Source organism: Podarcis liolepis (assembly GCF_965112155.1).
Source record: "Podarcis liolepis genome assembly, chromosome: 7".
Taxonomy (NCBI): domain Eukaryota; kingdom Metazoa; phylum Chordata; class Lepidosauria; order Squamata; family Lacertidae; genus Podarcis; species Podarcis liolepis.
Window position 1 is genome coordinate 93,274,156 of NC_139561.1, and position 14,113 is coordinate 93,288,268.

The window sequence follows — 14,113 nt, forward strand, 5'->3', positions numbered from 1 at the left end:
GTGGCTGGGGAAACTCAACCAGATGGGCGGGATATAAATAATAAATAATAAATAATAAATTATTATTATTATTAATATTATAAATGTCCTTGTCTGACAGCTGTGCACCCTCTCTTCCCCAGACATTTACTCACCATGAAACAGGTGCGAGGGAACCGTAGGCACTCCAAATATTGCCTGAGCTACAACTCCCAAGAACCCCAGCACGTATGGCCAGAGCTGGAGAACAGTTGTAGTTCAACTGTGAAGCCCGAGGGCGGGGCCTGTATTTATTCCAGATCTCTGGGTTCTGTGATGAAAGCCATTGTGATGTAGTGGTTGACTAGCACCTTGGAAACCAGGGTTCAGCCATGAAGCTTAGCTCACCACTGGTGACCTTGGGCCACTCGCTGCCTCTCAGCTAGAATCATAGAATTGTAGAGTTGAAAGGGACCCCAAAGGCCATCTAGTCTAACCCCCTGAAACGCAGGCATCTTGCCCACAGCCATCCCTGGCTGGGCTTGAACCACCAACATTCTGGTTACACACACTGACCCATTGAGCCACACAGTGCACTGACTTAATGTTGTGGAGATGAAATGAGGAGGGTGGGCGCCTTGGAGAAAAAGGCGGGATATAAAACAAATAAGTAAATTATAGGTGCTTTATAAATTACCTATACTGAGCAAACTGAAAGAGGGGGAGAGACGTGTAACCCAGAAGCAGCAGAAGTCACAGCGCCTGCAACATTTCCGTGCAAATTGTGTCCGTCATAAGTGATGCTGCAATGTCAATTAACGCACCACCGCAAAATTAAGCGAGTCCCAAAACCGTCTCCATTTTAGCAATTCAACCTGCTGGCTGGCAGTCCAGATGCCTTGCTTTGAGCGCTATGAATTTCTGAGCACGCCGTTCTCATCTTTCCGTTCCTCTCTGTCGTGCACATACACGCACACAAGGTGACCTGGATTGCTGCGGCTTCAAAAGTTGTTAATTCACACAAAAGTGTCGGTGGGGAAGAGAACAAAGGCACATTCTCTTCCCCGCTGGCTCCCCTCGGAAAGGTGGCCCATCCTTCCTAAATGCCTCATTTGTTCGCTCATTTGTTATTTTTGGCCCATCACTGCTGCTTTAAGATAAAAGGGCTGGCAAATCCCAAGCTATCAAATGAGTACCTGGCAAGGAAGGCTCTGTAACTGCAGCTTCAGGGCTGCGTAAGACACAGAGTACACTTAAAACACACGGATTCCCCTGAATAATCCCAGGAACTGCAATTCACAGTGCTAAAATTCCCAGCGTTCTTCGGGGGGGGGGGGGAGCAGTGTGCTTTAATATGCAAAAGCCTTTGACTGTGTCGACCACAGCAAACTATGGCAAGTTCTTAAAGAAATGGGAGTGCCTGATCACCTCATCTGTCTCCTGAGAAATCTCTATGTGGGACAAGAAGCTACAGTTAGAACTGGATATGGAACAACTGATTGGTTCAAAATTGGGAAAGGAGGACGACAAGGCTGTATATTGTCTCCCTGCTTATTTAACTTACATGCAGAATTCATCATGCAAAAGGCTGGGCTGGATGAATCCCTAGCCGGAATTAAGATTGGCGGAAGAAATATCAACAACCTCAGATATGCAGATGACACAACCTTGATGGCAGAAAGTGAGGAGGAATTAAAGAACCTTTTATTGAGGGTGAAAGAGGAGAGCGCAAAATATGGTCTGAAGCTCAATATCAAAAAAATTAAGATCATGGCCACTGGTCCCATCACCTCCTGGCAAATAGAAGGGGAAGAAATGGAGGCAGTGAGAGATTTGACTTTCTTGGGCTCCATGATCACTGCAGGTGGTGACAGCAGTCATGAAATTAAAAGACGCCTGCTCCTTGGGAGAAAGGCGATGGCAAACCTAGACAGCATCTTAAAATGCAGAGACATCACCTTGCCAACAAAAGTCCGTATAGTTCAAGCTCTGGTTTTCCCAGTAGTGATGTACGGAAGTGAGAGCTGGACCATAAAGAAGGCTGATCGCCGAAGAATGGATGCTTTTGAATTCTGGTGCTGGAGGAGACTCTTGAGAGTCCCATGGACTGCAAGAAGATCCAACCTCTCCATTCTGAAGGAAATCAGCCCTGAGTGCTCACTGGAAGGACGGATCCTGAAGCTGAGGCTCCAAGACTTTGGCCACCTCCTGAGAAGAGAAGACTCCCTGGAAAAGACCCTGATGTTGGGAAAGATGGAGGGCACAAGGAAAAGGGGACGACAGAGGACGAGATGGTGGGACAGTGTTCTCGAAGCTACCAGCATGAGTTTGACCAAACTGTGGGAGGCAGTGGAAGACAGGAGTGCCTGGTGTGCTCTGGTCCAGGGGGTCACAAAAAGACAGACACAACTAAACAACAACAAAATTCCCAGTGTTCTTTAGGGGGAAGCAGTGTGCTTTAATGGGCATGGTGTGTATGCAAAGCAAGGGCCAGACAACCCGGCCCTCAGGAGGTCCCTCCTTACCTTGAACCTTTGCAGCTCTTTCTTGGAATTGGCATAGGACACCTGAGAAGAGTTTGGGGAGGCAGCCATCAGCTCGGCAGCCCACAGCCAGTCCTGGAAGCGGAAGAGCAAGTCTTGGAAGGCTTTCTGGAGTTGCCATGCCTGCTCCTCTCTGGAACAGGGAGAGGAATCGATCCGTCAATACACGAAACCAAGGCAGACTCTGGGAAGGAGGACCACCCCACCAACCACCTGCCAGAACTCCCATCTTGAATTTAAAAACATTTATACAGGGCGAGTCTTTTAAAAGAGACTCACCCTGTATACTCTGTTACCACGGGGCCCCTTTTAAAGGACTCACCCTGTAAATAGCTTAATTTTTTAAAAAACACCTCTAACTGTTATTTCAATTACTGTGGGAGGGAGTTCCACAGGTTAACTCTGTGTCAATCTTCCAACATTCAGCTTCGTTGCGCATTAAGAGAGAGGGATAAAACCTCTTCTCTGTCCATTTTCTCTATCCTGCCATGCATAATATTATGAAATTCTGTCCTGTCACCTCCTGCTCTCCTTTTCTCTAAACTAAAAATATCCAAACACTGCAACCATTCTTCATATCAGCTAGTTCTCACCTGGCCTCCTCGCTGGCCCAAATAGGACTAACTTAGCCAGGTAGCCCTGGTGATCATCTAATGTTTATTGGATGGATTTCCCCCCTAAATTGATTTCTGAATTCTGAATTTATTGTTATTCACGTTTCATGCTGTTTTTTGTTGCATCAATTAAGTGTTTTAAATTTGTTGTTCACCGCCCTGAGCCCAGTTTTCTGAACCGGGAAGGGCGGGGTATAAATAAGAAATTATTTTTTATTATTATTATAAAGAAATAAATGTTAAGTTTGCTTCCAGGTGGGCAAGGAAACCTCTTTCGAGGGGCTGTGGGTCTTCACCCAAAGGCCTAGCCTAGTGCGCTAACCAAAAACAGGGAGATTTATTCAAGAGCTCACCTGATGCGTTTTTCCACGGACACCGTGGAAAGGTCGCAAGCAGCCATCTCTGGCACCGGCTGCTCTCCACGGAGCGTGGCACATCCGTGGCAGTTGCTGAAATCAAGGGGCATTTCCTGCCTCCAGCCAATTCTCTGCATCCCCAGCCCAGAGTTTTGGTGTGATGGCTTCAGCTGACTATCTCTGTGGCAGAGGATGCGTCAGCCCCGTCCTAGAATTTGCAGACGGCACGGGAAACAATGAATGCCACATGGCGGCCCGTCGGTTCGTGGAGCGAGTTCAGGACCTGCCCGCCAACTCTGTCTGAGAAGGAGCACAGTTAAATTTTAGAGAACGAAAGGAAAAGAGAGAAATTAGCCGTTGCAGATCTCGAGGAAGGGGGAACATCAACATCTATCTGAAGAAAAGACAAAGGGGTCAAATCCAATTTCTGACAGGCTTAGCCCAGGGGTGGGGGAGCCGCAAGAAAGGACTCTGGGCATGTGCAGAGTGCATTTACCTAAGCATCACTAAAGGGAGATGGGAAAGGTTTCTCTCAATATTTTATTCTGTTGCTCTCAAATATTATCTACACATAATAAATTCCTGCACTCTGCTAGGAGGGTCAAAACAGCCCAAAATTGCAGTTGCTTGCAAAAGCCTAAACCAGCTACTTGAAACTGCTGATGCTAGCTACAGGTCAGAAGGTCGCTTCCTGCCCAGCCAGAAACTGCTGTTAACCGAAAAACCACTAGCAAGATGTTTCCTGCCTTACTTCTGCTTTTAAGTAATGCAAGAATAAGAAGAGATACGAAGGGAAAGCTTAGCTAGCAAAAGAAGACACGTGTACAAGGAGGTGGGAGGGAGTGCTTGGCTTAGCAGAAAGACAGGAATGTTTAGCAAAGCAATAAAATGTGTTTAGCAAGCAATATTTGCTAGCCGATTGGGGAAGTCTGCGGGTATAAGAAAGTCTGCTGAAATGTCTTGCTTTACAGCCAGTATATTTTTAGGAACTATCCAGTTGGCTGTCTCTGAGTACAGACCTTAACTCTGTGCACAGAATTTCAATAAACTCTTTTTCTCCAAAGAAGATTTTGCTTTCCTGGTACTTTTGTTCCCTCCGAGGTCCAGGGGATGAGCGTGGCTAATGGATCCCTAGGTAAATAAGGCTTCATCTCTCTGGGGGCTCGTCCGGGATTTGCCCCCTCCCCAAATACGGACCAGAGGGCCAGGCTCAACCAAGGTGAACAGCTCCGATCGGCGTTCGCATTTCCAGTGCACACCCTGCCAGTTTGTAGGGGGAGATTGCCACACCGTCCTGGAGCGGAGACATCTAGTTGAGGGAGAATAAGAGGACAGAACGGCGCCGAGGGGACAGGTCCGCAGCGGAGAAAGGTAAGCCCGAAGGAAAGGGCTAGGGGCCCGAGGGAAAGGGCTAGGGGCCCGAGGGAAAGGGCCAGAGGCCTGATCAGCCTCACCTGGTAGTTGGCAGTAGCGTGCCCGTGCAGTAAGAATGCCACCAGGAAAGGAATTGGTAAAGGTTTGGGAAAGGGAATGGGGCAGAGGGAATTGAGTGTTTTGTTGACATGTTGTGTGTCAGATACTCCAGTGGATGAATTGTTGAATGAGGGCCAAGGCTTAGTGTCCCCTTGGCCGAGCGATTGTAGGATTGTGCATTTTCTGACAAAATGTAGCATGTGGAGTGTGAGAGAATTTTGAAACCCTGTTAGGAGCAGAGTATCTGAATGCTTTTTAAATAACTGGAAAACAGCCACGAAGAGTGATGATTCAAATTGAAAAACAGAGACTCAAAACTTTATGTGAGGTGGACTTGCCAACCCAGGGAACTGCGTGGCTTTGATTTGCAATTAATCAACCCCCTGTGGCAAATCAACCCCCTGTGGCAAAATATATTAAATGTCCACCCAGACCAGATCCCCTATATCTCTACATGGAAGACCAATGTAAAAAAAAAAAAGAATCTACCATGGCTAAAGTCTTGCTGTGACAGCAACACACAGAACAGGATTTGTACAGTGAAGCCTCTGGTGTTAGAAGACCCAGAAGATGAGGAGGGGGAGTGATTAAGCCACCACCTTACACTCCACCAACAGCCCCTCCAACCCCCCCCCCCCAGGCCAAGATCAAGAAGCACAGGGAGGTGCTGGTGTAGGGGGAGGAGGACCTGCGAAGGAGGATAGTGAGACGGAAGATGAGGAAGATAACGAAGAGTTTAGGAAAATACTAGATGATATGAATCAAGGAAAGAAAATGTGGACAGAAAGACAGAAAAAGAGACTAAAGGAGTTTGCAAAGCCATTTGGGGGAAAAAGTTGGATGTGAGCCCCTTGTTAGTTGAGGCAGCAGAATGCTGCACCCCTGAAAAGAGGAAGAGATGGCAACGTAAGTGGGGACAGGCGGCGAAGAGAGTTATGTCTCACAGACAGTATGAGAAAACCAGGAAGGATCAGGCAGCTGGAGAAATGCCCCTTCAGAGGGTTTATGATCCACCAGCCCCTGTCCCAGCTGGACAAACGAAGGCACCACAGACAGCATATACCCTTTTCAAGTGCAGATGTTTGTAATTGAAGAAATCAGAACCCCTCTTTTGAGGAGAATCCAGCAAAGATTGTAAAATTGTTTGAAGGGATTTTTTTTTAAAAAAACCTATAATCCCACTTATGATGATGAACAATATCCCCTGGACTCACTACTAACTACAGAAGCATTGCTTGGCCCCTGCATGAGTCAACTAGGGGAATAGAGAAGGATCCTTTTATATGGGGCAGGGAACAGCAGCAGGCTTTTCAGGATCTCACAGTGACATTACAACAAGCCCCAGTGCTTGGCATCCAAACCCCGAGAAGCCTTTTACCCTGTTCACAGATGAAGACCAGGGGGGTAGCCAAGGGAGCCTCATGCCAGAAACTGGAAAATTGGCAGCAACCTGTCGAATACTTGTCAGAGAAGCCAACCCCAACAGAACAGAGATTGCCCCCCCCCCTTGTATGAGAGTGATTGTGGCAGTGGCTACCCTACTCACAAAGGCAGATAAATTCACGTTTGGACAGGACACCAGCTGTGTAACTCCAAGAGGAAGTGCCAGATGCTGTTATTACATTCACGCCTGAAGTTTCAGGTTACCACAGCCCTTAACCTAGCTACCTTATTTACAGGTAGGAGAAGGTGAACAAGGGAGCTGCCCACTCAGTCTTACCTGTGCCTGTAACAAAACCCACAAACCAAGTGGTTAATATAATTGGAGCCACAGGTAAATCACAAAAGGCCCCGTTTTTAGGTGGCCAAGTAGTCCAGCACAATTTTTTTTGTATATACCAGAGTGTCCCATTCCTTATTGGGCCGAGACTTGTTAACAAAATTACAAGCCCAGATTTCCTTCCAACCAATGGGGGAAGTAATGATGACAACTGGACCAGCAGGAGAGTTTTCTTTAGAAATGCCCCTGAGAGACCATTGCTGCTTGATGATGGTAAAAGAAGAGGAGGGAATCCTCCCTGTTAGCCTGCTTCATGATGTTGACCCTGGACTATGGGCGGAAGATAAAAACCAATACCCCATCCCACGACAGGCAGCTGAAAGAATGTGGGTGCATTTGAAGCGATTGCTTCAACATGGAATCTTGAAACAATGCCAATCACAGTGAAACACCCCACTGTTGCCAGTGAAGAAGGAAGATGGTGGGTACTGCATATAGGCCCCAAAGTTCTGGAAAATAGGAAAGGATGAACAGGACTTTGAAAAACCACTGACCCAAGAAACGGGGTCTAATTGGGTGTTCATGTTGCCCTTGGCTTTGCTTAGAGTCTGTAGCCTCCCATTGAAACGTATTCACTTGTCACCCTTTTGAAGTGATGTTTGGGAGACCGGTTCCTTGTGTGTGCATGCTTTCACCTATCCCTGCTCAAGATGTGGAATTGAACAATTATGTACAGTCTCTCTCTCGAGATTCTCTCTCTCAACCCAGGCCCGAACTCCTTGCGTGACCAGTTTGAGCCAAGTGACGAGGTGTGGATAAGACTGGTCCCAGGCACCACTGCAACCGTGCTCGGAAGGGCCCATCTGCTCTCCACACCCACAGCTGTGAAGGTCGCTGGCACCACCCCTTGGGTCCACCACATTCAAGTGGGGAAAGCTGCTTCAGATTGGACTGTGTCTCAGCATCCTGAAGATCCCCTCCAGTGACGACTGCCTTGCTGATATCACTCCAGAGGCTGATATCTCTACGCACGGCTGAAGAATTGGATGGGAGGGGCGCCCACAGGCAGCGCCCCCAACGTAGACATTTGTTCTCCAGCCAATTTAGAGGCACCACCAGGACTTTTGATATTGGTACCAGAACTCACTCCAGACGATGTGGAACCACGTTACACCCTTGATGAACAGAAGTGGACCAGCCAAGAAGGAGCAACGCTCCAGGAAGGACCAGACAGCCATGTTTTTGTACCCCAACATCTGGCCAGCACAATTGTAAAGAATTACCACGAGTCCACCCATTTGGGAGGCCCAGCTGCTAAAGCACACCTTGGGAGAATATTCTACCTCAACTAACTGCTGCTATATCTAACTGCTGCTATATCCCAAAATGTGCCCTGTGCGCCAACCAAGAGACTGAGAACTATCACCCTGTGAACTCCTATATGGCAGGCCAACCCCTTTCGTCCGAGGCATCCCCGCCGGTTGGGGCAGATGGGAGATCACATCACCCAAGAACAAGTGCAATCCCTGTGTTTGTTGTGTGTGTTTGCTTTCTTTCCAGGTATTCCCTCGAGCGTACGCCTGCAGTCCCGTGGCAGTCTCGCTGAGCCGGTTCACCAGTCCCTCTGGGTGACAGCGTCTGGCGACCCCCTCATCCCCAACTGCAGTGAAAGTAGTCGAGGTGATCCCCTGGGTACATCACACGCATCTGAAGAAGGGTGTCTGGACTTGCAAAAGAAATCCTGCTGACCCTCTGAAGTTGATCATCACCTTGTGTCTGACGCTACCAGGAAAAAGCGTTAGGCCACGGGCAACGCGATCCTGCGACTAATCATCACAAGGACAGTTACAAAGACTTTCTCTTTTCTCTCTTATTTTCTTTATTGACTTGCTCTATGTCTTATTGCCCTGACCCTACCGAACCATACCAACCCTATTGGCCTGCTGGCCTCTGCTACGACTGGTTCGTCTTGCCGGTGGTAAGAGATGGCGTGCTCCTTGGCTATTGGAAACTGGGGTCTGATGAGATTACCGTATTGAGACACCCCACTGCCCCGTTGTGGCTCCTCTCCCACACCACTGACCAGCACGCATGGACAGTGCTCATACGGGAAGTTGCAGAGACGATCGAACTCTATCGAGTTCTGGACCGCTCTTGCTGTTGTGGGAGGGTAGTCAACTGTTATCTGGAAGGTAGAGCACTGTACCAACCTCATTTGATAGACCAGGTCCTACTCTTAACCCAGGTGATAGATGGGACGGAACCTATCTTAATGCAAGTATTGCAGGGGTGGGAGCCTTAGCCAGGTGTGCATTGAAATTACTAAACAAGTGCCAGTAAGAATTGCCACCCCAGGATTTCAGCTTCCATATGCTCTGGTCACTAGGGAGGCAGCACGAGAGTTCAATCCACCCAACAGGGTTAGTAGAAAAATTGACCCACATAGTGGGAGCATCAGCTCACCGGTGGGCTCTCATCCTTGAGGCTCAACAGGTAGTCGGGCACAAATATCAGTGGGCTCTTCAACAATGAGCACACCCCCTGAATATTGGTGGGAGGAACCATGGAGATATTGGGTTTGGTGGGTAGGAGTGATATATACCGCCCTTGTCATATGGATGCTCTCGTATTTCTGTTGGCATGAACGGTATCGTATTTGTGGGAAGAATAGGCCCAATAATGCTTCTATTGCTTCTTTGCTTCTGTATACCCTGCTTAATGCAATGCCTGCAACATATGATGGGAAAGATGATGTCTCGCATGATGGGACCTCGCGTGATTGCTGTAATGAGAGAATATAGACCCCTACCCCAGAACGAATCTAAGTAATAGATTGTTCAAAAGAAGAGGACGGAGTAAAGGGAGATGGGAAAGGTTTCTCTCAATATTTTATTCTGTTGCTCTCAAATATTATCTACACATAATAAATTCCTGCACTCTGCTAGGAGGGTCAAAACAGCCCAAAATTGCAGTTGCTTGCAAAAGCCTAAACCAGCTACTTGAAACTGCTGATGCTAGCTACAGGTCAGAAGGTCGCTTCCTGCCCAGCCAGAAACTGCTGTTAACCGAAAAACCACTAGCAAGATGTTTCCTGCCTTACTTCTGCTTTTAAGTAATGCAAGAATAAGAAGAGATACGAAGGGAAAGCTTAGCTAGCAAAAGAAGACCCGTGTACAAGGAGGTGGGAGGGAGTGCTTGGCTTAGCAGAAAGACAGGAATGTTTAGCAAAGCAATAAAATGTGTTTAGCAAGCAATATTTGCTAGCCGATTGGGGAAGTCTGCGGGTATAAGAAAGTCTGCTGAAATGTCTTGCTTTACAGCCAGTATATTTTTAGGAACTATCCAGTTGGCTGTCTCTGAGTACAGACCTTAACTCTGTGCACAGAATTTCAATAAACTCTTTTTCTCCAAAGAAGATTTTGCTTTCCTGGTACTTTTGTTCCCTCCGAGGTCCAGGGGATGAGCGTGGCTAATGGATCCCTAGGTAAATAAGGCTTCATCACCACGCTAAGAAATAAAAACACTGAGGGCGAGGGCAAAGGCCTATATTTGCAGAGAGATAAAATCCAGACACTGCAAAGAGTAACCTTCCTCATCCAAGTTTCCTTCTCCTTTAGTTTATCGCTTAGGTAGCCAAGTTCATAACGACAGATCTGCTTCTAAGCAAATAAACACAGGGAGGTTTATTGCTCAGGGAACCCATTAATTAGTATTATCTTAAAGTCTGCTGAGAATTTCCCTACTGTGCACCATCAGTGATATAAAAGGAGATCAGTAACAGAGGCTCATGCAGTCCAGATTGGAAAATTTTCAGATGAGATTGATGGAAGTGAAGAAATTGTATAAAATGTTAAAATATGTTTAATTACTGTTGAAAATGATATGTTGAAAATTAACAAAAAAATTACATATATATAACAAGAACTAGATGATTCTAGTCCCTTCCAACTCTACAATTCTCCACTCCACCCCCATTTTGATCATTTTGGTCGCCCTTTTCTGAGCTTTTGCCAACTAGACAATATCCCTTTGAGCAGAACTCTGCAAAGCACAGCAAAAATGGCAATCAAGGCAGGAAGAAGAGCAGAAAAAGAAATGTCAGGTTTAGCAAGAAAGCTGCAAAGCCAGATCACACACACACACACACACACACACACTTCTTCTGTGGCGGTTTTCACAATTAACGTATACTGCTCTGAAGTGCTGGATTGAGGGCAGGAGGGATGGCATTTCAAACTGGCATCCAAGAAAGAAAGAAAGAAAGAAAGAAAGAAAGAAAGAAAGAAAGAAAGAAAGAGAGAAAGAAAGAAAGAAAGAAAGAAAAGGACTCAGTCCTTTTGTTAGAAGGAAAAGACCAAGTGGGTTTTGTTGCAAAGGAAGCAATTTAGCCAAGATTCGCAAGAGGCAGGAAAATCACTGTCTGAGCAGAGGCTGTTAAAAGAAAAGAAAAGAAAAGGAGGGGGAACGATAGAAGCATAGAATTGGGGAGTTGAAAAGGGAACCCAAATGGTTATTTGGTCCAACACCCTGCAGTGCAGGAATCACAGCTGAAGAATCCCTGACAGATGGCCTAGCCAGGATTTTTGTTTGGGGGAGGGGGGGCAGGCCTTTTGTTAGCAGAAGGTTTCCAAGCACAATTCAAAGTGTTGGCACTGACCTTTAAAGCCCTAAACGGCCTTGGTCCAGTAGACCTGAAGGAGCGTCTCCACCCCCATCGTTCTGCCCGGACACTGAGGTCCAGCTCCGAGGGCCTTCTGGCGGTTCCCTCATTGCGAGAAGCAAAGCTACAGGGAACCAGGCAGAGGGCCTTCTCGGTAGTGGCACCTGCCCTGTGGAACGCCCTCCCACCAGATGTCAAGGAAATAAACAACTACCTGACAGTTAGAAGACATCTGAAGGCAGCCCTGTTTAGGGAAGCTTTTAATGTTTGATGCATTACTGTATTTTAATACTTTGTTGGAAGCTGCCCAGAGTGGCTGGGGATACCCAACCAGATGGGTGGGGTATGAATAATAAATTCTATTCTATTCTAACCTCCGTTAGCTATGTATTTTTATTTATTTTCATTGATTTAAGGGGGCAGCTGCCCCCCTTTGGCTACGCCCATGCCCCCCAACCTCTGTTTAAAAGTCTGCAATGAAAGAGGGTCCACCACTATCCATGGAGACAGTCCTTTCCATGTAAAAGCTCAAAATTTAGCTCTTCAGCAACAGGATACCTCCTTTACTGACTCCTCTTAGGAGAAATGATCCTCATTTATCCCTACAAACAACTTTGTTTATGATAATGCACAGTGAGTCTCCTCTGCCTGCCCACCAAATATATAATTGCATCACAGGAAGATGCCTTAGGGTAAGTCAGACCACAGGTCCATCTAGCTCACTGCTGCCTGCACTGGCTGGTAGCAGCTCTCCAGGATTTCAGAGCTGGAACATCCCCATGCAAAGCTCTTCCACTGAGCTACAGCTCATCTGCAAATTAAAAGGTAGGCTTTGGGTCCAGGGCTTAATTTGAAGTGAGGTGCTTTGCAGCTCAGACTCAGAAGTTGTTTTTCAGGGCGAGAGAGCTTTGCCCTAGAAGTAGGCACGCAACGATAACAAAGCACATAGCCTCTGAGCATGCAAAGAATGAATTTCCCTTGCTGCTGCAGAACTGCAGCTTCCCCACTTGTGACTCGGTTTAGCAGAGCAAGGGACTCTTAATCTCAGGGTCCCGCTTTGGGCCAAAGATTCCTGCATTGCGGGGGGCTGGACTAGATGACTCCTGGCAGTACTTTTTCCAACTCTATGATTACTATGATTCAATAACAATAACAATTTATTATTTATACCCCGCCACTCTGGGTGGCTTCCAACAGAATATTAAAATACAATTATTAAACATTAAAAGCTTCTCTGAACAGGGCTGCCTTCAGATGTCTTCTAAAAGTCTGGTACTTGTTTTTCTCTTTGACATCTGGTGGGAGGGTTTTCCACAGGGCGGGCGCCACCACTGAGAAGGCCCTCTGCTTGGTTCCCTGTAACTTGGCTTCTCGCAGTGAGGGAACTGCCAGAGGACCTTCGGAGCTGGAACTCGGTGTCCAGGCAGAATGATGGGGCTGGAGACGCTCATTCAGATATACTGGACTGAGGCTATTTAGGGCTTTCAAGGTCAGCACCAACACTTTGAATTGTGCCTGGGAGCGTCCTGGGAGCCAGTGTAGGTCTTTCAAGACTGGTGTTATATGGTCTCGGTGGCCACTCCCAGTCCCCAGTCTAGCTGCCACATTCTGGATTAGTTGCAGTTTCCAGGTCACCTTCAAAGGTAGCCCCACGTAGAGCGCATTGCAGTAGTCCAAGCGAGAGATAACCAGAGCTTGCACCACTCTGGCAAGACAGTCTGTGGGCAGGGAGGGTCTCATCCTGCATACCAGCCTGAGGTCTGCAATTGTCAGATAGGTTTGAGATCACCCTGGCCGCTCCCTCTCTCTTTAGGCCTGCCCAAAATTTAATACAACATAGGAATCTTCCCTATATAGATCCAGACAATCGGTCCAACTAGCTCAGTCTTGTCTACTGGCAGCTGCTCTTCAGGGCTTGAGACCGTGGTTCTCTCTCTGCCCTCCCTGGGGGTGCTGCTAAGTGTTGAACCTGGGACATTCTGCATGCATTATGCTTGATAGCACTGAGCTGCAGCCATTGCTCTCAACATAAACAGGAAGCTACAACATCAACCCATCAGGGATGCCCAACACATCTGAAAACCAGGCTCCGTAAATTTCTCCTAATCTTTAGTAAGAAAGAAAGAAAGAAAGATACTTTGCCCATTCTCAAAGGTACTTTTGTCCTTATGATTAGCTCTGGAAAAAAAGAATTAACGCCTAACAAAAATTAAGCTTTCTTACTTTTCCTCCCAAAAGGCTACAGGAATGGTTGGGAACAATGCCAGCCTCCTTCCCTTTTATGCTCAGGCCAGAAGATGCCCCCCTCTCTGTGCCCTGACTTATCAGCCCTTGTGACTTTTTCAAATATTGCAAATATTCTCACTGCAGCTAAAACAAACACCGTGTTTCCCTGATGGCCCTTGCAGAATTATTGCGGCACCAAAGCAAGCACAGCGGCAGCTTCCCTTGGGTCGTCTGCGGCGTCCCCTGCCAATAGACTTGGCAAACACGTATCGGTGTACGCAGAGGTTTGCTTGGCTTCTCTTTTGGCACGTAGCTGTGGGCATGCACCTTGCAAACGGGCTGGCCAGGGCGCTCCAGCCAGGGATCTGTTACCCAGAGTTTGTGGGGTGCAACAGTAAACAGGACAGTGCCTCTAAGCATACACAGAATTCATTCTTTCCCCCACAGGTGTCCATGCCTGCCTGGGATCAGGGAGCACAGAATCCATGCCAAAAGCGGTGGTCTCTAGGTAGATCGGAGGCATCTCGTTTTCCAAAATTGAGCATCCAAGCTACTGAAGGTGC

General features: G+C 47.3%; 1 protein-coding gene and 2 long non-coding RNA genes across 6 annotated transcripts in view; 2 read left to right on the forward strand and 1 right to left on the reverse strand.

Moving 5' to 3' along the window:
* The window catches only part of LOC310712949, a 2,318,697-nt gene that overhangs the window by 2,143,806 nt on the left and 160,778 nt on the right, over nt 1–14,113 (forward strand). The gene's annotated exons all lie outside the window — the stretch shown is intronic.
* Nucleotides 1–14,113, reverse strand: part of SYNE4 (spectrin repeat containing nuclear envelope family member 4) — a 32,463-nt gene that overhangs the window by 15,613 nt on the left and 2,737 nt on the right. For 3 of the 4 annotated variants that reach the window (XM_083516209.1, XM_083516207.1, XM_083516208.1), the window contains exons 2-3: nt 3,469–3,771; nt 2,484–2,634 (exon numbers count right to left, since the gene is read on the reverse strand). In XM_083516209.1, the coding sequence (XP_083372335.1) occupies nt 2,484–2,634; nt 3,469–3,608 (291 nt within the window). In that variant the 5' untranslated portion in view covers nt 3,609–3,771. Of the gene's footprint in view, nt 1–134; nt 268–2,483; nt 2,635–3,468; nt 3,772–14,113 lie in introns of those variants that run through there. The other variant, XM_083516210.1, reaches the window with a different exon arrangement.
* Nucleotides 4,645–9,541, forward strand: LOC310710450. Its single transcript, XR_014528068.1, has 2 exons — nt 4,645–4,842; nt 8,225–9,541. It is a non-coding gene; the product is annotated as an uncharacterized lncRNA (long non-coding RNA).